The sequence below is a fragment of the Nerophis ophidion genome, linkage group LG13 (genome assembly GCF_033978795.1).
Source record: "Nerophis ophidion isolate RoL-2023_Sa linkage group LG13, RoL_Noph_v1.0, whole genome shotgun sequence".
Taxonomy (NCBI): domain Eukaryota; kingdom Metazoa; phylum Chordata; class Actinopteri; order Syngnathiformes; family Syngnathidae; genus Nerophis; species Nerophis ophidion.
In genome coordinates, this window is record NC_084623.1 from 13,251,914 (window position 1) to 13,271,792 (window position 19,879).

Below are 19,879 nucleotides of genomic sequence, written 5' to 3' on the forward strand. Positions count from 1 at the left end.
CTAAACCATACTTGCCAACCTTGAGACCTCCGATTCCAGGAGGTGGGGGTGGGGGCGTGGTGTGGTTGGGGGCGTGGTTAAGAGGGGAGGAGGATATTTACAGCTAGAAAAGTTAAAACATGACATCAAAAATATATATTTATTGTGAGAAATGATTTGGTTGATCAGTGTTTCCACAAAGATAAATAGCATTAATTATTAATGATAACATAGAGTAAAGGTAAATTGAGCAAAATGACTATTTCTGGCAATTTATTTAAGTGTGTATCAAACTGGTAGCCCTTCGCATTAATCAGTACCCGAGAAGTAAGCTCTTGGTTTCAAAACGGTTGGTGACCCCTGCCGTAGATTATACTGTCACATATGCATGTGCAGTAGATGGCAGTATTGTCCTGTTTAAGAGTGTCATAACATTGCTGTTTACGGCAGACGAACTGCTTTATGGTAGACGGAAACGTGACTGCTGTTGTTGTGTGTTGTTACTGCGCTGGGAGGACGTTAATGAAACTGCCTAACAATAAACCCACATAAGAAACCAAGAACTCGCCATCGATCATTCTACAGTTATAGCGTCATTGGGCAGGCTCTCTGTTTATATTGTGGGAAAGCGGACGTCACTCAGGTCCGCATGGAGCTGGAGGAGGCGTGGCCTCCAGCTCCGCCTGAATTTCGGGAGATTTTCCGCAGAAAATTTGTCCCGGGAGGTTTCCGGGAGAGGCGCTGAATTTCGGGAGTCTCCCGGAAAATCCGGGAGGGTTGGCAAGTATGCCCTAAACCCCAGTAAAGAAAAACTAGACATTTCAGAGTCTTTTTTTTTTTATTGTGGGTAGCCTTTGGCACACCTGTGCAATAATGCTGTTTAATCAGCATCTTGATATGCCACACCTCTGACGTGGGATGGATTATCTTGGCAAAGTAGAAATGCTCATCAACAAATATTTCTGAGAGGTATTTGAGTTCAACTCCTGAAAAATGGGAGCTAAAACAAAAGTGTTGTGTTTATGTTTTTGTTCAGTATAAATACTGCTCACTATAGCCACAGTGCCTGCTCACGCTTACCAATAAAATCAGTCTTTGCAACTTTAAACGTACCTTTTGTTTTACTACTTTGTGCATACTACGGTTCTCTGATGGTATTTGACGTTTCAACTTTTCCATACAGGTCGAAAAATCACAATCAAGAAAGGCTTGACTGACGTAAAAACCATGGAGAGAGAAACCATCTCCTTTGAAGTTGAACTGTCACATCCCAGCGTGCCCAGCACCTGGTGGAGAAATGGAATCCAGCTTAAGCCATCAAATCACTTTCGAATGAGCGCCAAGGGACAAGTCCACAGCTTGACTATTTCAAACCTCTCAGTGGAAGACACTGCCACCTTCATGTGCTGTGTGGATAATCTGAGGACATCAGCAAAGCTTGTCGTCAAGGGTAAGTCATTTCTAGATATACCTCATCAATGTTTTATTTTCTCAAATTTTCAGTAAAACTCTAAATTAAGTTTGCTGTTGTATGTTTGCACTCACAAAATGTTAATAATCCACCTATGCATATGACATTTTGTGAACGAATAACATTGACAAAATACAATGTATCTGGTGGATGTTTTCGATGGCAATATTCAGAATCAGATTAGTTTTTATTGCCATTGTTTGAGAACGGGTTCACAAACTATGAATTTTACTTTATTTATATGTTTGTACGCTTTTATTGTTTTTATTTGTTTCAAAGTGTTTTATGATTGCTTCACTTTTTTACAATTTTGTTTTATTTTTTTTCCGGTTTCAGTACTGTTTTTTTTTTACGGTATCTAAATAATGACTGTTTTAGCATGAGGGGCAGGTGCCTGTGGGTGGGGCTTATAACAAGTTTCCTCGTAAGCAGTTTTATTGGACTGTAAATATCAACATGGCTTCAAAATAACTGTTTAGCCCCTAAATCATAACAAATCAGTCTCAATGTTCTCCTCATTGAAGAAACAATCATTGAATAACATTCAGGTCAACATTAATCAAAATAAAATAGAGCAGGTAAAGGAATTTTAATATTTGGGTGTTATTTTGGACCCTAAGCTTATTAGAACTTGTTTATCTGTTCAAGCTGCACAAGTTTACATGCGTGCAATGATTGTATCCCATATGTCTTATTGTGCCATGGTCTGGGGACAGACCACGAGATGTGTAGTGAAGCCTCTGTTGTCATTATATAAACAAAATAAACAAAACAGTAAAGATATTTGACCAAAAACCAATGAAGCATCGTCACTGCCATATTACCCAAAAATATAACATGATGAGTTTTGATAATTTTATACATTTGTCATTTTTAAAAGCTATATTTAAGTGTCATAATGGATTAGCCCCTGATGTAATGTGTCAAGAAATACAAACATACAGTTGTGAAGGTGTGCAGACTCGGGCCTGCAGTGGGTGGGAGCTGTAGAGTGAAAAAGTGCCGGATGACTCTGGGTCAGTCTGCGTTCTCAGTTAGAGTCAAAGTCACAGTCGGATATTAAACTTTTCTCCACAAAACTGAATAAGTGGCTTAAAGAAAATCAGAAGTGTGAGCACTAGAACTGGGTGTAGCATGGACAAATGGGGCCAATTAATTTCAAAGTGTTTTTATTTTTATACTTGTCTTAATCCTTTTGTATGTTTTACACTTCTCTCATCTTTTTTTAAAACCCTAACTAGGTACAAGGGTTCCAAATTAGCCCGTGGCTATAAGTATTATGTACTTTGACGTTGGTTACCTATAGCTAGCAATGTTTAATTGTACTGTCCCTGTCAAATAAATACATGTATGAATAAAAACACTATAGAATAAAAAAGGAACCGGTGATAAAGTGCAGCCCTGGCAGAGTCCAACCCTTACTGGAAATGGCTTGAATTACTGCCGGCAATGCGGACTAAGCTTTGACATTGATCATACAGGGAGCGGACCATCACGTACAGGCGGTCCAATACCCCCATACACTCTGGCAGAGTCCAACACTCACTGGTCAACGGCTTGAATTACTGCCGGCAATGCAGACTAAGCTTTGACACTGATCATACAGGGAGCGGACCATTACGTACAGGCGGTCCAATACCCCCATACCCTCTGGCAGAGTTCAACCCTCACTGGAAACGTGTTGAATTACTGCCGGCAATGCGGACTAAGCTTTGACACCGATCATACAGGGAGCGGACCATCAAGTACAGGCGGTCTAATACCCCATACTCTTTGAGCACTCTCCACAGTTCTTCCCTGCAGGACATGGTCGAATGCCTTCTCCAAGTCCATATGTATGGACTTACTTCCATACGCCCTCAAGGATCCTGCAGACAGTGTAGAGTTGGTTCACAGTTCCACGAACAAGACAAAAACCACACTGTTCCTCCTGAATCCGAGGGTTCGACTATCCGACGTAGCCTCTTCTCCAGTACACCTAAATAGACCTTACCGAGAAGGCTGGGGCGTGTGATCCCACGGCAGTTGGAAGACACCCTCTGGTTCCCTTTCTATCCGGACAGATGGAAGATTTAGTTACTTTACACTGTGTTCCTGTTAATAATGGACGTTATTTCAAATACCGTATTTCCTTGAATTGCCGCCGGGTATAAATTATCCGCATGCCTCGTTTTACCGCCGGGTCAAACTCGTTTTGCTAAATAATTTGCGCAGGCTTAGAATTAGCGCATTGTTAGAATTACTGCCAGGTCAAACTTGTTTAGCAAAATAATTAGCGCTTGCCTCGGTTAACCGCCGGGTCAAACTCGTTTTGCAGAATAATTAGCATATGCATAGTTTTACCGCTGGGTCAAACTCGTCACGTCACGAGTGTGTAACACGGGTGGGAAATAAGCCATTATTCCTCTAGTGGCATCCCCTCATATTACCTGTGCCGTTTCCACGTCTAATCTCGCGAGCATAACACAGGCGCTCACGTGACTCGCTCTATATAATCCAGTGTTCCAAAATGGCTGCAAGGTGCGGTGGCTAAGCCTGGGGACATCTGAAGCCGGTATGTTTTAAAGATGTCGTTTGCCTGCATATCGTAAAAACAACCGTCCAACAGTTTACAACTAATGTAAACTTATAGGTGCCGACCATCAGGGCCGAGTTGCGATGAGAGAGTGTGGCGATGTTAAGATATTAAACCGAGTTGGTAAGTGAATTTGTTTGCTCATAGTAGCTACTAGCCGTACCCATGTATTTTCTATGGGCGGTTAGCATTGGGTGTTAATCTCATTTCCTCCAATGTTTCTGATCCGATTGAATTTCTATGTATGTCTAGTCTTTATTTTGGGTACTTACATACGGTGACTGAGTGTTGTAGCATTTTTTATGCTACATAATGTTTTTTTTATTAAATGTGCTTTTCATGATGGTATCCTTACATCACACTCAAATTTATCAGCGGAGGCCTAAATTTACCACATGCCTTTGATAAGCGCCGGAGTGAGAAGAGGTTTTAAATTAATTACCGCCCCGGCACTAATTCAAGGAAATACGATTACTAAGGTATCAATATTTTGATTGAGGCATCAATATTAGAACATAAAGATATAGTATAAACGGTATCAATATATCAGCATAAAACCGCATATTATTAGTCAAAAAATGTTGGTCTGTCCGTGTGGTCATCCATCCATCCATTTTTCTACCGCTTGTCCCTTTTGGGGTCGCTGAAGCCTATCTCAGCTGCATTCGGGCGGAAGGCGGCGTACACCCTGGACAAGTTGCCACCTCATCGCTGTGTCAACACAGATAGACAGACAACATTCACACTCACACACTAGGGTCAATTTAGTGTTGCCAATCAACCTATCCCCATGCAAACTCCACACAGAAAGATCCCGAGCTCGGGATTGAACCCAGGACTACTCAGGACCTTCGTATTGTGAGGAAGATGCACCAACCCCTGTTCCGCCGTGCTGCCCCCGTGTGGTCAACGTTATTTTATTTTTCTCACTATAGCAAAAGTTACATGTAAATTAAACGTAATGAATGAGCACACGCTGCATAATTAAAAATATATCAATGGTGGGGGTAAATAAATAGGTCTCGATAACTTATATTGGCGACAAAAGTCGTCCACACAGAGCGTATCAAATGACAGACGACGGGGGCGTGATAACAGAATGGAGTGGCACTTTGGCCCGGCTACTGTTGCCTTTATCCCGGCTCACGGTCCCAACACAAAATAGCCTTGCATGACCCAATGTAAAACAGAAGCTTTGCTCAGTCTTCTCTGTCAGCTGTTAGTTTAACCTCATGCTGTAAAAATAATCAGCTCACTGCCAGGTCACTCGGTATTCATTCTTGTGAGCTCGGGGTTCAGAATTTCATCCAGATGATGACAACAGAATCACAATGTCACCAGAGTCAAGAATGTATAACTTAACTGAATAGATATATTTTGGTCAGCAGGGAATTGTCCTAGTATGCTTATTGATAATGCTGATTAAAAAGCTGTATTTTAGTTAATTTTTTGCTGTTCCATGCTCTGGTAAAAATGGTAACTCTCATGCTAGGGCTGGTATTAAGACATACCACTGCAAAGATAAACAAAAATAAGAAAACAAGGATAAACAACAAAAAAGATAAAATTGTGTGTTTATATATACAAAACCCAAAACCAGTGAAGTTGGCACATTGTGTAAATCGTGAATAAAAACAGAATACAATGATTTGCAAATCCTTTTCAACCTATTTTCAGTTGAATAGACTGCAAATACAAGATACTTAACGTTTGAACTGATAAACTTTGTTATTTTTTTGTGAATATTAGCTCATTTGGAATTTGATGCCTGCAGCATGTTTCAAAAAAGATGGTAGAAGTAGCAAAAACGACTAAGAAAGTTGAGAAATGCTCACCAAACACTTACTTGGAACATCCCACACATGAACAGGCTAATTGGGAACAGGTGGGTGCCATGATTGAGTATAAAAGCAGCTTCCATGAAATACCTAGTCACTCACAAACAAGCAAATTGCCGATGAGTTTAAGAAGAACATTTCTCAACGAGCTATTGCAAGGAATTTAGGGATTTCACCATCTACGGTCCGTAATATCATCAAAAAGTTCAGAAAATTTGGAGAAATCACTGCACGTAAGCGACAAGGCCAAAAACCAACATTAAATGCCTGTGACCTTCGATCCGTCAGGCAGTACTGCATCAAAAACTAACATCAGTGTGTAAAGGATATCACCGCAGGTCACAAGTTTGTTTGTGCTGAACTCACGGGCCACCAGTTAAGTAGCCAAAATGATGAAGAAGAGAGGACTTAAAATTGAACCTTGAGGAACACCACTGGCATAAGTTGAACAAATGACTACTGACTGTATCTGAAGTAAACAAGGTGCAGGGACACCTTAGTTCCATACTGTAAATCACATTATGAAAAAAAAATGTGTCTTAGCCAAAAAGGAGAGGACTTGAAGGGGTGCCCTGAGCAACACCTCAGTTATGTAAATCACAAGTTTGGACCCCAGTGTTGTGAGTGTGAATTATATTTATACAGCGCTTTTCTCTAGTGACTCAAAGCGCTTTACATAGTGAAACCCAATATCTAAGTTACATTTAAACCAGTGTGGGTGGCACTGGGAGCAGGTGGGTAAAGTGTCTTGCCCAAGGACACAACGGCAGTGACTAGGATGGCGGAAGCGGGAATCGAACCTGCAACCCTCAAGTTGCTGGCATGGCCACTCTACCAACCGAGCTATACCGCCCCGTGTTACTGTATATGTTTGCTAGAAAAGTTAAAATATCAATCCAAAGATCTGCCAATGTGTTTAAAGTGACCCAAGTTCCTCTATACATGAAGGGAGTCTAGAGTTTTTAGGAATTTGATGCAAAAATATTTGTCTACCAAGTTTTGAGTAAAAGTCAGGGGCTGATATGGTGTCATTTTCGGGCCAGATTTGGCACACGGGATGCTAGTTGAATAACCCTGGCATACAGTCTACCTCTGCCATACTCAACTTTTGATCAATACAAGCAATGGTTGCTGTAATGCATAAATTAGTTTCAACTGCAATAATCCAGACACTTAGGCAAATCATATTGTTGATGTTGATATGCTATAAAGATTTATTTTTCAAAATAGAAGTGTGGGATACTGCTCTTGTTGCCTTATTTGTATTTTACTTTATTGAATTAATTAATATTAATGTTTGGCACAGCCAGGAGGGGATAGAAAGAAGACGGATAGAAATTGCGCAGATGAAAGGGGAAGAGACAGAAGGACAACTACGACAAAAACAGCAACATCATCAAATACAATATATTCAAATTTAATAATGAAAATTCTAACAACAAACCAGTTAATGAAGTAGATATTAATAACACATCACTGTCAATGAGCATTATTGCACTACAAATGGAGCAATACAAATTCCAATAAAAAAACTATTGATGAGCAATAATAACTTCAGTAATACAATACAACAATACATAAATGTGAATGAATACGTGAACTACAAAGGAAAGCAGATAGTGTGTGTCTGCGGTGGTGGTGGTGGTGGGAGGGATGGGGGTCTATAGTAACCTTATAGATTGTTATACGAACCCTGTTTCCATATGAGTTGGGAAATTGTGTTAGATGTAAATATAAACGGAATACAAGGATTTGCAAATCATTTTCAACCCATATTCAGTTGAATATGCTACAAAGACAACATATTTGATGTTCAAACTGATAAACATTTTTTTTGTTGCAAATAATCATTAACTTTAGAATTTGATCCCAGCAACACGTGACAAAGAAGTTGGAAAAAGGTGGCAATTAATACTGATAAAGTTGAGGAATGCTCATCAAACACTTATATGGAACATCCCACAGGTGTGCAGGCTGATTGGGAACAGGTGGGTGCCATGATTGGGTATAAAAACAGCTTCCCAAAAAATGCTCAGTCTTTCACAATAAAGAATGGGGCGAGGTACACCCCTTTGTCCACAACTGCGTGAGCAAATAGTCAAACAGTTTAAGAACAACATTTCCCCATATGCAATTACAAGAAATTTAGGGATTTCAACATCGACGGTCCATAATATCATCAAATGGTTCAGAGAATCTGCAGAAATCACTCCACGTAAGCGGCATAGCGGGAAACCAACATTGAATGACCGTGACCTTCGATCCCTCAGACGGCACTGTATCAAAACCGGCATCAATCTCTAAAGGATATCACCACATGGGCTCAGGAACACTTCAGAAAATCCGTGTCACTAAATACAGTTCGTCGCTACATTTTTAAGTGCAAGTTAAAGCTCTAGTATGCAAAGCGAAAGCCATTTATCAACAACATCCAGAAACGCCACCGGCTTCTCTGGGCCAGGGATCATCTAAGATGGACTGATGCAAAGTGGAAAAGTGTTTTGTGGTCTGACGAGTCCACATTTCAAATTGTTTTTGAAAATATTTCGCATTGTGTCATCCGGACCAAAGGGGAAGCGAACCATACAGACCTTATGTATAGTAACCTTATAGATTGTTATAAGAAAATAGGTTAAGCTTTAGCAGTGTTCCACGTTTCTCCCAAGTTCCCCCAGGTTTGGGTCTATAGTAACCTTATAGAGTGTTATAGTAAAATAGGTTAAGCTTTAGCATTGTCCACCCCTGTCGACCAGCAGAGTTGAACATTTTTCATTTTTGAATTTGTGGAGGACAAAAAACATCAATTATTTTCATTTGCCTCACTTTACCTGTCTTTTCCCTGCCAGAGCATCCAGTGACAATTTTGAGAAAACTAGAGGACCAGAAATTCCCTGCGGCATCAACACTCTCCATCGAGTGTGAGCTTTCAAGGCACAATGTGGACGTGAAATGGATGAAGGCAAGTCCATACTTAGGAGCGTAAATAATTGTTAAATTACGTATCCATTTTTAGTCCTAGATCAAACTTCATTGATTAACTCCTTAGCAAGTTGTCCCTTCTGGTGGACATTTCTCAACATCAAATCATGTTTGCAAAGGTATTGCAGGTTATCAAAGTGTGGCACAGTGGGCAGGCTCACTCTGCCACACATATATTATAAAATGCACTTGGGGTCTGCCCTTCTTATTACAAAAATATTTTCTAAAGCATATTTTGTGAAGGTCTCTTTTCACACCGGAATTTGATTTACTTTGGATTGGGCATATTGACAAGTATTGTATTTTCCGTACCACAGGGCGCACCGGATTATAAATCGCACTGTCGATGAATGGTCTATTGTTGATGTTTTTTCATATATAAGGTGCACCGGATTATAGGGCGCATTAAAGGTGTCATATTATTATCTATTTTTTGCTAAATTGATAACACTTTCTTGTGGTCTACATAACATGTAAAGGTAAGATGGAGCAAACTGTTTTAATGACATTCAGACTTTACTTAAATCAATAACAGAGCAGCATCTCCTCATCCGGAAACAACAACAAGGAAATGTGTCCCGTGAAAAAACGTCCAACCGGAATTCTCTAACTAAAGTCGCTTGGGTGAATAATGTAATCTCACTACACCGGTATTTGTTTAGCATTTTCATGGCGAGTTTACTGACAGATATAAGTAAGACCTTTACATTACTTTATATTACAAATGGCAACAGCGGAGGATGATGTCCCATAACAAGATGATAGAGAAAAAGAAGAAGCTTATCGACTACGGAGTCGCCACGGACATCAAAGGCAGACGTGCGCAATTTTTCAGGATTTATGCAGATCCCAAATACAGATCAGCAGGTACCAGAACGTGAGAAAAGTTGCGTTTACATAATATTGCGATTCAAAACACCAGATAATATTTCTTACCTTATACACACACCATAATAATACTCAAATGTTTAATGCGCCGACAATCCATCAAGCGGTGCGGCTTCATAGCTTACCAAAGTCGTACTAAAACAAGTTATAGACGGAACGTATAAAATGTTGGTGTTGTTTACTTGAGTCATATTGCCATCATAGTGCAGTCTACACATATCGCTTATGTTTGACAGCCATCTACTGGTCACACTTATCATTACACAATGTACCAAATAAAATTGTTTCGAGGTCGGTAAGCAAAATCAGAATTATTCCGTACATTAGGCGCACCGAATTATAAGGCACACTGTCGAGTTTTGGGGAAAAAAATGATTTTAGGTGTGCCTTATAGTCCGTAAACTACGGTAACTGAAGGGACTGTGCAGGGTATGTTCTTCATTTTTCCTCAAGTTTTTGTGTCTCTGCTGAAGTCCTCTGGCACCTCCTACTGGCAGCCTAACTCCCACTTAGAAAACCCCCTACTATTTTCTGTAGATATAAATAATTTGCAGTGCCAGTATTATAAGGTTCATATCAATTTTCTTGTTTAGCATGTTTAATACTAATTAAATGCAAACCATTTGTCAGGAGTATGGAGGCATCTTTAATGATGTGACCCCAAGTTGAAGCACGATGGTAACTAAAATAAAACTATTTAATAAACTAAAGAAACACACTCAGGAGCGAGTGAGAGATCGGAACACAAGAAGGCGAGTGCAAAAAGAGAAGGACAAGACAGATCTTCTCGTACTGATCAAACAGCAACAAAAGGAAAAACAGAGCTTTCGCACAGCAGAGGATTAGGCATAACAAATAGGAGACGGATTGGCAACCGGGCAAAGGTGTGTTTCAGTTGCTAATCAGGCGGCACGGCACGAGGATGTGAAACTTACAAAATAAAAGCACATGACAGGACCCAAACTACCACACACAGGGAAAAAGCAAATAAGAGTCCAAAACAGCTACAAGGAGGTAAGACCGTTCCTCGACTTACAATTCGCAGCCCACATTTGTGGTCCAGCTAAACACTTTGGCTTTTGGCAAAACGGATGTCCTTGATAGGTTACTGACTAAATGCCAAATGCCCCATTATTTCTTGCAGCATTCCTGCAGGAGTAGAGCTGTGTGAAAACCCTCAGCTTTTGCCAGCATGCTATTTGGCCTACTTTTGTGGGTTAGTAATATGAATTTGTAATAACTACACATTTATATTGACTGGCCCACATTATGGTGTTTTTTTAATGGGGTGGACGTATTTAGGTTTTGTATTTTTCAGAATAGGATAGGATAGGACATCACTTTATTGTCATTGCGCTTAAAAAGTACAACAAAGTATTTTTTTGTTAGAGACCAGGAAAAAAACCTTTCCCAACGCACAACAGTATGCAAACATACATTGTGTGTCAAAGGTGTGGACAGGGCAGGAGTTTGTTGCGTCTTCGCTGCACTGTCCTCCAGGGAATATTTTAGAGAGCAGTGCAAAAAGACGATAGAAGAAAGTTAAGACAAGACAAAACAAAAGAGCAAGCAGGAAAGATCAGGGAGAGGGGAATGGAAAAGTGTCTGCCTTTGATGAGTGCCAGAAAGAAACCTACCAGGTTTAACTATTTCCAATTTAACTTGAACACAGTACAAGATGGTTATTATTATTTACTACCTATAGAAACGGAGAAAAGGTTTAGGTCAATGTTATAGAACTGCTTTTATTTTTGAGAAATTGAAATTGTATTTAGAATCAACTTGTTTCCATATACTTATCCTCGATTTTTTTCTGCCAGAAATAAACCCATAAATGAATTAAGTTCTATTGTTTGCTAACCATATGTTTATTTCACACAGTCAATGGGCTGCAGTTTTGGATAAAAAAATAAAAATAAGAAAAAAGTTACTGTTTTGATATTTAAAGTTCTTGAATCAAATCATGTCGTATCCCTCAAGATGAGTTAAATTGGAGCAATGAAAAAAAAAGTCATTAGGGTTATTCTACAAAGTCATCGCTGTTCAGTCACATATGCCCTGAAGTTGTTGGTGAACAATTCCATTTCATTTTATTAACTGTTGTTTTGTTTTCTTCTTCAGAATGGCAGCGAGGTGAAGCCCGGCAAAAACGTACGCATTTATTCAGTTGGACGGAAGCGATTTCTTCAGATTACAAAATGCCATGTCTGTGATTCTGGCGTGTACACCTGTGACACCGGAGACGTGACGACATGCTGCACAGTGGAGGTCTATGGTAAAGCCTGCTGTTGTTAAATAACCAATTAGGTATTGTCAAGAAGGTATCCGGTTGATTTACAAAAAATTGGAAACCAATCTCCATCCCTCCAGGATCTATATCGCTTCTCCTGTGCAGGCAAGAGCCTATTCCAGTTGATAAATCTGAGAGACAAGGTTAAAACCCAGAAATAATACAGTACCAGGCAATGATGGGGCCATTATAAAATGATGACAGCCTTCCCTTTCACACTTCACCCTCGACATAGAGCATGTTGTCTAAAATTAACCAACTTGCTTGTTTTGGTTCTGAGGATTAACTTAGAACATGCAGGCAATGAGTTTACACTTGTGAACTCTACACAGAAGGGTGGATTAAACAGAACCATCTCCTCGTGAGGTGACAATGTTAACATCTACCAACCCATCATTACACACTAACAATAACACTATTTCTTAAAAAAACTGCCGATGTAAATTCAACAAACACCAACGGACTCGAAAGTATAACAAAATCAGAAATATTTTATTAATCCCAGAAGGGAAATAAACATTTTCAGCACAATCCCATTCAAGATCAGACAAACATTACAGGGAGACAGAAACAGGATCGCTGACGGGTCTGCCAACTTACAGAAAAGCTGAGCTACAGGTAAACACACATGTAAGAGCATCAAACATCAAAGGACATTAAAGACATTAAAGGAGCAGAGCTGATGCAACCAGCCACTTCTACATACAATAGAATAGAATAGAATAGAATAGAATAGAATAGAAAGTACTTTATTGATCCCTGGGGGAAATTCAGCACCACAGTTCGCTCACAATAATATAAATATATTCTACATATGTTCTACATTTAAGTGCAGTTAAGAAGGAACATATACATTATACAGTCTGATGGCTGTCGGTATGAAGGACCGCCTGTGTTTTTCCGTGTTACATTTTGGGAGTCTGAGCCTTCCACTGAACATGCTCATTCTCTCCGCAAAGTCCGAGTGTAGTGGGTGGTTGGTGTTGTCCATAATAGCGAGGAGTTTTGCTAGATTTCTCCTCTCTGACACCACCGCCAGAGTCCAGCTTCACTCCCACCACGTTACTGGCCTTCTCTACCAGCTTGTCCAGTCTGTTAGCGTCCCTCGCTCTCAGCCCGCCGCCCCAGCAGGCTACGGCGTACAAGAAGGCGCCCGCCACCACCGACTCGTAGAACATCTTCAACATCTTTGTACAGACGTTGAAGGAGCCTAGCCTCCTGAGGAAGTAGAGGCGGCTCTGTCCCTTCTTGTAGAGGGCCTCAGCGTGTTTTGACCCATTCAGCTTGTTGTCGATGTGTACTCCGAGGTATTTATAATCCTCAACCATGTCCACATCGACCCCCCTGATCGAAACAGGGATTGCCGGAGTACTCCTCCTCCTTCCCAGGTCCACAACCAGCTCCTTGGTCTTCGTCATATTGAGCTGGAGGTGGTTCTTTCCACACCATGTGACAAAGTCCTCCACCAGTGCTCTGTATTCCATACATACAGCTATGAATAAAAAGTAAAAGAAACATATACACTGTGTTGGACTCTGCGGTGTACCACGCCATCGTCTGCTGGGGTGGAGGGCGCATGGCCAGAGACAGGAGCAGACCCAACAAAGCAACTAAAAGAGCCGACTCCACTCTCGGCCGCTCACTAACTCGGCCAGTATCCAGTCCGCATGGATGAGCGAGGATGCGTCTTAGAAAACTCAAGTGTCCGATACCTGCTCATTCAGCCAAGACACTGTGAAGCCTGTCCGTCCTGGTGCTCAATGCTAGCTCCGCAGCCCTGTCTCTTCATCTGCATCTCCTCCAGTCTCTCCAAATGGACTCTGGTGTGGCAGAGACCCAGCAGCCGGTCTCCATCGGCCAAAAGGCTGCCGGGAGGCTAAAAAGAGGGGAAACCTGAATATCTTGATTTCTGATAATCAAGAAGAATACTGTAGGACCAGAGCTTCCCTGGATAGTTCAATCAATCAATCAATCAATGTTTACTTATATAGCCCTAAATCACTAGTGTCTCAAAGGGCTGCACAAACCACTACGACATCCTCGGTAGGCCCACATAAGGGCAAGGAAAACTCACACCCAGTGGGACATCGGTGACAATGATGACTATGAGAACCTTGGAGAGGAGGAAAGCAATGGATGTCGAGCGGGTCTAACATGATACTGTGAAAGTTCAATCTATAATGGATCCAACACAGTCGCGAGAGTCTAGTCCAAAGCGGATCCAACACAGCAGCGAGAGTCCCGTTCACGGCGGAGCCAGCAGGAAACCATCCCAAGCGGAGGCGGATCAGCAGCGCAGAGATGTCCCCAGCCGATACACAGGCAAGCAGTACATGGCCACCGGATCGGACCGGACCCCTTCCACAAGGGAGAGTGGGACATAGAAGAAAAATAAAAGAAACGGCAGATCAACTGGTCTAAAAAGGGAGTCTATTTAAAGGCTAGAGTATACAAATGAGTTTTAAGGTGAGACTTAAATGCTTCTACTGAGGTGGCATCTCGAACTGTTACCGGGAAGGCATTCCAGAGTACTGGAGCCCGAAATGAAAAAGCTCTATAGCCCGCAGACTTTTTTTGGGCTTTGGGAATCACTAATAAGCCGGAGTCCTTTGAACGCAGATTTCTTGCCGGTGTATCGTGCCTTCACCAGAAACAACTTTGTTCAGGTTCTAGTTTGACTTAATGACTATTGGCATCTTACAGATGTACTTTTCAGTTTCTTCCAGTCAGACAACGCGTCTGACTGTTCGACAAGAAGACCTAATGAAACTCTTTGAGCTTCAGAGCATAATTGGATGCAATATAAATCGCCCCCCGTAAATACTGTCTGATCCAACAGCCATAGAAACCAAGATTAATATCCAGAGACACAGTAAAACACCCAAAGGCATGTTGACAGACTACTTTAACTTTATGCCATAAGAGGCAAATGTCAAAAAACGAAAAATGGGGCGAAAGTGATGTACTAATGTACTGTATCAATATATTTCAAGCATCAGATGTAGTTTACAGTACATGGGCTATAATGGCATTCTGCTATCTGCAGGTGTGTTTTTTTTACAAGTGACCTCTGACCAGTCCAATTCAAAGGACATGAACATATTGACATAATAATACATCAGATGTTTGATTTATAAAAATGTGCATTGGAATACTTGTCCACACACGTAACCCGAAAATAGTGAATGCACAAAATTATTCAGACTAATTAACAACATGCATTCCCAAACCTGCGTACACTCTTCACCTGCAATATGCAAGGTCCGCCTCATATCCCACTACATACCCACTTCCCACCATAAATGGTGAAGGTACAACCTCTGATGTAAATTGCAAATCAATGAGCTTGTTGACCGATTAAATTTCGCCATCAACAAAGACCAACAAACAAATTCAACAACACAGATATATAGAGGTGATTATGGATGAGATTGTTGTGTATGTGTCAAAGGGAAGGAGGCAACACCAAGGCGGAACTGCAGTTTACCAGGTTTATTTAAACCTTTGATGAATGTGTGGGGTGTGTATGCTACTACAAGTGAATGGGTGCGGACGATGTGTGGAATTAATGTGATTTTTACCAGAGGATGTTGTCGGCGCGTGCCGAATCCAAGGGACAAGGCGAAGAGGCAGTCAGCGGGGAAGCAAGCAGTCGGGGGCTGGAGAGAGGCAACGATGTCCGTGTCAAAGCAGGGGTCGTGGATCGAAGGAGGCAAGCAGAGATCCGGAAGGAAGTCGTGAGGCGAGACACGATCACAGGCAACTGGGAAGACACTGAGGAAGACACAAAGGACATCAAAACGGGAGCGAGGAAGAACACAAAGACGGCGAGCAAGAAACGAGGGAGGGGTGCCAGACGTGATGCTTACTCAGGGAGCTTGGCGACGTTCTGGTGAAAGTGTCTTGGGTCCGCTGGCTTTTAGGCCAATCCCTCTTGTCAAGACCAGGTGTGCTGATGATCAATTGTCTGCAGCCTTGTCGCTGTGTGGGCGTGCTGCGCCCAGCTCGAGCAGGGGCATGTCCAAGCGTGCTGCCAGCAGCTCCATCTGCCGTGGAAAAGCGAGTTCGAGTCCTCGCCTAGACAGAGATAGAAATTTAATTAAAGTAGTAGTTGACATTGCCGCCAAATATTGCGTTCCAAACTCATATGATTAAAGGTACATTTTTGCAAGTTATTGAAGTCAACTTTGAGTGAAACTTTCTTCTAAATGCAATGTTTTGTTAGAACGATGTTTTCAAAAAGTATTTACAAACAATATACCGTTTTTTCGGATTATAAATCGAGTATATGTCGCACCGGCCGAAAATGTATCATAAAGAAGGAAAAAAACATATATACGTCGCATTTTTGGGGGAAATTTATTTGATAAAATCCATCACCAAGAATAGACATTTGAAAGGCAATTTGAAATAAATAAAGAATAGTGAACAACAGGCTGAATAACCAACGCATAAATAACCAACTGAGAAGGTGCCTGGTATGTTTACGTAACATATTATGGTAAGAGTCATTCAAATAACTATAACGTATAGAACATGCTATACGTTTACCAAACAATCTGCCACTCCTAATCGATAAACCCCATGAAATCTTCTTCCTCGATGTCGCTTCTAAACAACTCTGCCAACTCCAAAAGGTATGCGCCGCTTCCTCTTGTCGTTTTCTGCTGCATATTTCACTATGTCCAGCTTGTAATCTGCAGTACATGATCTCATTTTCAGTGCCATTTTTGTTCAGCCCTTCTCAGTTTTTATAAGTTACCGCCAACATTGAAATTATCCATTTTAATAGCTACGGCAGTAGCATATAGCAGTTAGCATTCCATGACCCACAATGCACTTCTGCCATGACCCTCCCCCGCCGAATTCTTATTGGTTGACGTGTGTGTGACGGTTGCTGACGTGTGTGACGATTGCTGACATTTTCTTCGTCTCTTCTGCGAATGAGATAAATAATATTATTTAATATTTTACGGTAATGTGTATATAATTTCACATATAAGTCGCTCCCGAGTATATGTCGCACCCCCGGCCAGACTATGAAAAAAACTGTGATTTATAATCCGAAAAATACGGTACACTTGGGTGTGTTGTGTCAATGCTAACAAAACTTGAACGTTGCAATGCAGCCCAACACTGCCATCTGCTGGGAATTTACAATCATCACAGTAACGCTGATCAGTCATGTGTAAGTCAAGGGCTATTGTGGTTTGCAAACTGCAAATATAGCACATGCATTTCAGGGAATTGAACAGGAACCACACATTTTCATTATAACCGTAAATGAGTGTTCGACATATGTATTGACAGAACGAGAGCTGGAGATCCTGCAAGCCCTGGAGGACGTCAGCATCCTGGAAGATCAGAATGCTGTATTTGTATGTGAGATCTCTCTGGATGATGTGCCGGGGGAATGGTACAAGAACAGGGAGATGATACAACAAACTAGTACCATCAAGATCCGCCAGGAAGGTTTGTGTACATTTTGGTTCATTATTTTAGATCTTTAAGATGGAAACTGTAGCTGCCATTATGATGTGCAGTGATGTTTTCTAATGACCATAAGTCTTTGAACTATACAAAGTATTTCAATGGTTAGAATCTGTGCTTTTGCATGATATACTAGTTACTATGGTAATCTAATTAGTTACAGTCACAGCAGCTCAGACGAGGCACCAAGCAGTGCGGGCGGGGAGCGTTTCCACAGAGTGTTTCCAGAGCGGCCAGCTTGAAATGAGGGTTTCAGAGACAGACGCGGAAGGAGATTTTTACAAGAAAGTTCTAAAGCTTAGTGATGTATCAGATGTATCAGATTGTAGGTGTGGCTTTTTTACCATTTGTGTTCATATTTTGCTGTGTTTGTTGCATTTTCGTTGCGTTTCGCTTGATTGTAAAATATTTCGATCAAGAGGGTGTGTGATGTTCATGTGTTGTCAATATTCAATGTTTTATCGTTCATAGTTAATATTGTAAATCCCACATTCTTTATCTACATGTACATTCTCATTCAGTAAAAAAAACAAAAAACTGTCTGTTTTTTCAGGCGGTCTGTCCACGTTTTTAGCATTCAATCAGACATTATTGTGAGGCTTTGTATTCGTGTTCCTAAAAATCAGATATAGCCCACAGCACCCTTTTTTCGTAAAAGTTAGCCCCTCAAGTCAAACTAATTACCCTGGCATGATCTAAAGAATGGTTGTCCAAGTTAGGAGTTGGTTAGAGTTAGGGTGAGGGAAACAGAAAAAAGCTGAATAAATAAACAATAGCCTATTTACCAATATATCTCAATTGTTTCCTTCGAACAATATGATGTAAAATTGTCATCAAGGAAATAGGAGTAACACCACATTTGATATGCCTTGTGAAGCTATACGCGATTGGTCCATGAAATCTGGGAACCACCATTGGGCATTTTTGTGTCATCACGTCTGTGATAGGGTTAATTACTAACAGTACAAGTGATTATTGTATGTTTTCAGGGACCAAACACTTTCTCCTAATGTGCAATGTGCGGCCCGAGGACTGTGGTGAGATTAAATTTGTGGCCAGACATGTGCACTCTGTGGCTCAGCTGAAAGTAACAGGTAAAACAATACAACTCTCAGTCCTACCCCAGCTTTTGTAGCTTCAAAATGTCTAAACGCAGCGCCGTCTTTTTCCAGAGATTCCCGTCAGCATTGTGAAACCCCTGCAGGATAAGACCGTTCCGGAGACGAGCCGAGTGGTCTTGGACTGCACCGTGTCCAACCCGAGATGTAGTATTCGATGGTACAAAGGGAGTAACGTCATCTTGCCTTCGGAACGCTTCGAGATCAGCAGCGAGGGAGGCTATCGCAAGCTAATCATCCAACAGGTGGCGGTAGCTGACGAAGGCACCTACAGTATGCAGGTCGGGGAATATACATGTTCTGCAAAACTTACCGTGGAACGTAAGACTAATCATGATTAATTGATGTATATATATATATATATATATATATATATATATATATATATACATACACAGTGTAACTGCACTATAGAATACTGACATATGTCTGTAATATATTTGTTTCTTTATTTAGTTCCTTTAAAGAGTATTTTTGGCATTGTGTGGGTGTACCTACCGAAGGGGCCTGTGCATGTTGAAATAGTTGTTACTGTACTATACTGGTGTACTCTGAATTCCTCCAAATAACACAGCATTGCTTTCTCTGTTGAAGTAACACATGAAATATGAAAATAACGTGGTCAAAGTTAGAAATCAGAGCCGTGTAGAGCGAGTATGGTCAACTCAGATTTAAAGTTAGTAGCTAACATGACGCCTATAGTCACATTAGGGGCTTTTGGACCAATCATTTAGGAGATCCTCTGACCAAACTCTCTATGATTGGTCAAAAGCTCTTCACGTGAGAACAGGACGCCATGTTTGCTACCGACTTTGAAACTGGGACGAACATACTGTTAGAAATAACATTGCCCCGCCTTCTTTAGACATTTAACATGAACTCAGTAGTTGTCTTATATACATTGATACAAATATGTGCATACCGTATATAAAGAGCCTAACAGCCTTTTACACGGGCCACTATGTCATCGTGGAAAAATTAAATTGCATTATTATATTATGAAGAGCCAAATATTTACACACATTTCAGTACAATGTTAAGTCGAATGTAAAATATGTTGGCTTCACTGTATTTTCTTTCATTTCGTGGGCGGATGGGAGTTTGGAACGTCCCCAAACGCTGATACGCCAATTTGGAGGAAGTGTAACAAGTGGTTTATTGACAAAAAATAAATACTTTTTTTTATACAATCTCATTGTTCCAACATTTTTGATGAAAAGAGTCATTCTAGAAATATATGCCATCCCCCTA

The 19,879-nt window shown here is 40.9% G+C and overlaps 1 protein-coding gene across 5 annotated transcripts in view; it reads left to right on the plus strand.

Moving 5' to 3' along the window:
- The window catches only part of LOC133564247 (obscurin-like protein 1), a 93,992-nt gene extending 74,174 nt beyond the window's left edge, over positions 1 to 19,818 (plus strand). For all 5 annotated transcript variants that reach the window (XM_061918428.1, XM_061918427.1, XM_061918429.1 and 2 more), the window contains 6 exons: positions 1,163 to 1,429; positions 8,710 to 8,822; positions 11,852 to 12,005; positions 17,331 to 17,492; positions 18,500 to 18,604; positions 18,683 to 19,818. In XM_061918428.1, the coding sequence (XP_061774412.1) occupies positions 1,163 to 1,429; positions 8,710 to 8,822; positions 11,852 to 12,005; positions 17,331 to 17,492; positions 18,500 to 18,604; positions 18,683 to 18,969 (1,088 nt within the window). In that variant the 3' untranslated portion in view covers positions 18,970 to 19,818. The remainder of the gene's footprint in view (positions 1 to 1,162; positions 1,430 to 8,709; positions 8,823 to 11,851; positions 12,006 to 17,330; positions 17,493 to 18,499; positions 18,605 to 18,682) is intronic.
- Positions 19,819 to 19,879: the final 61 nt, after the last annotated feature.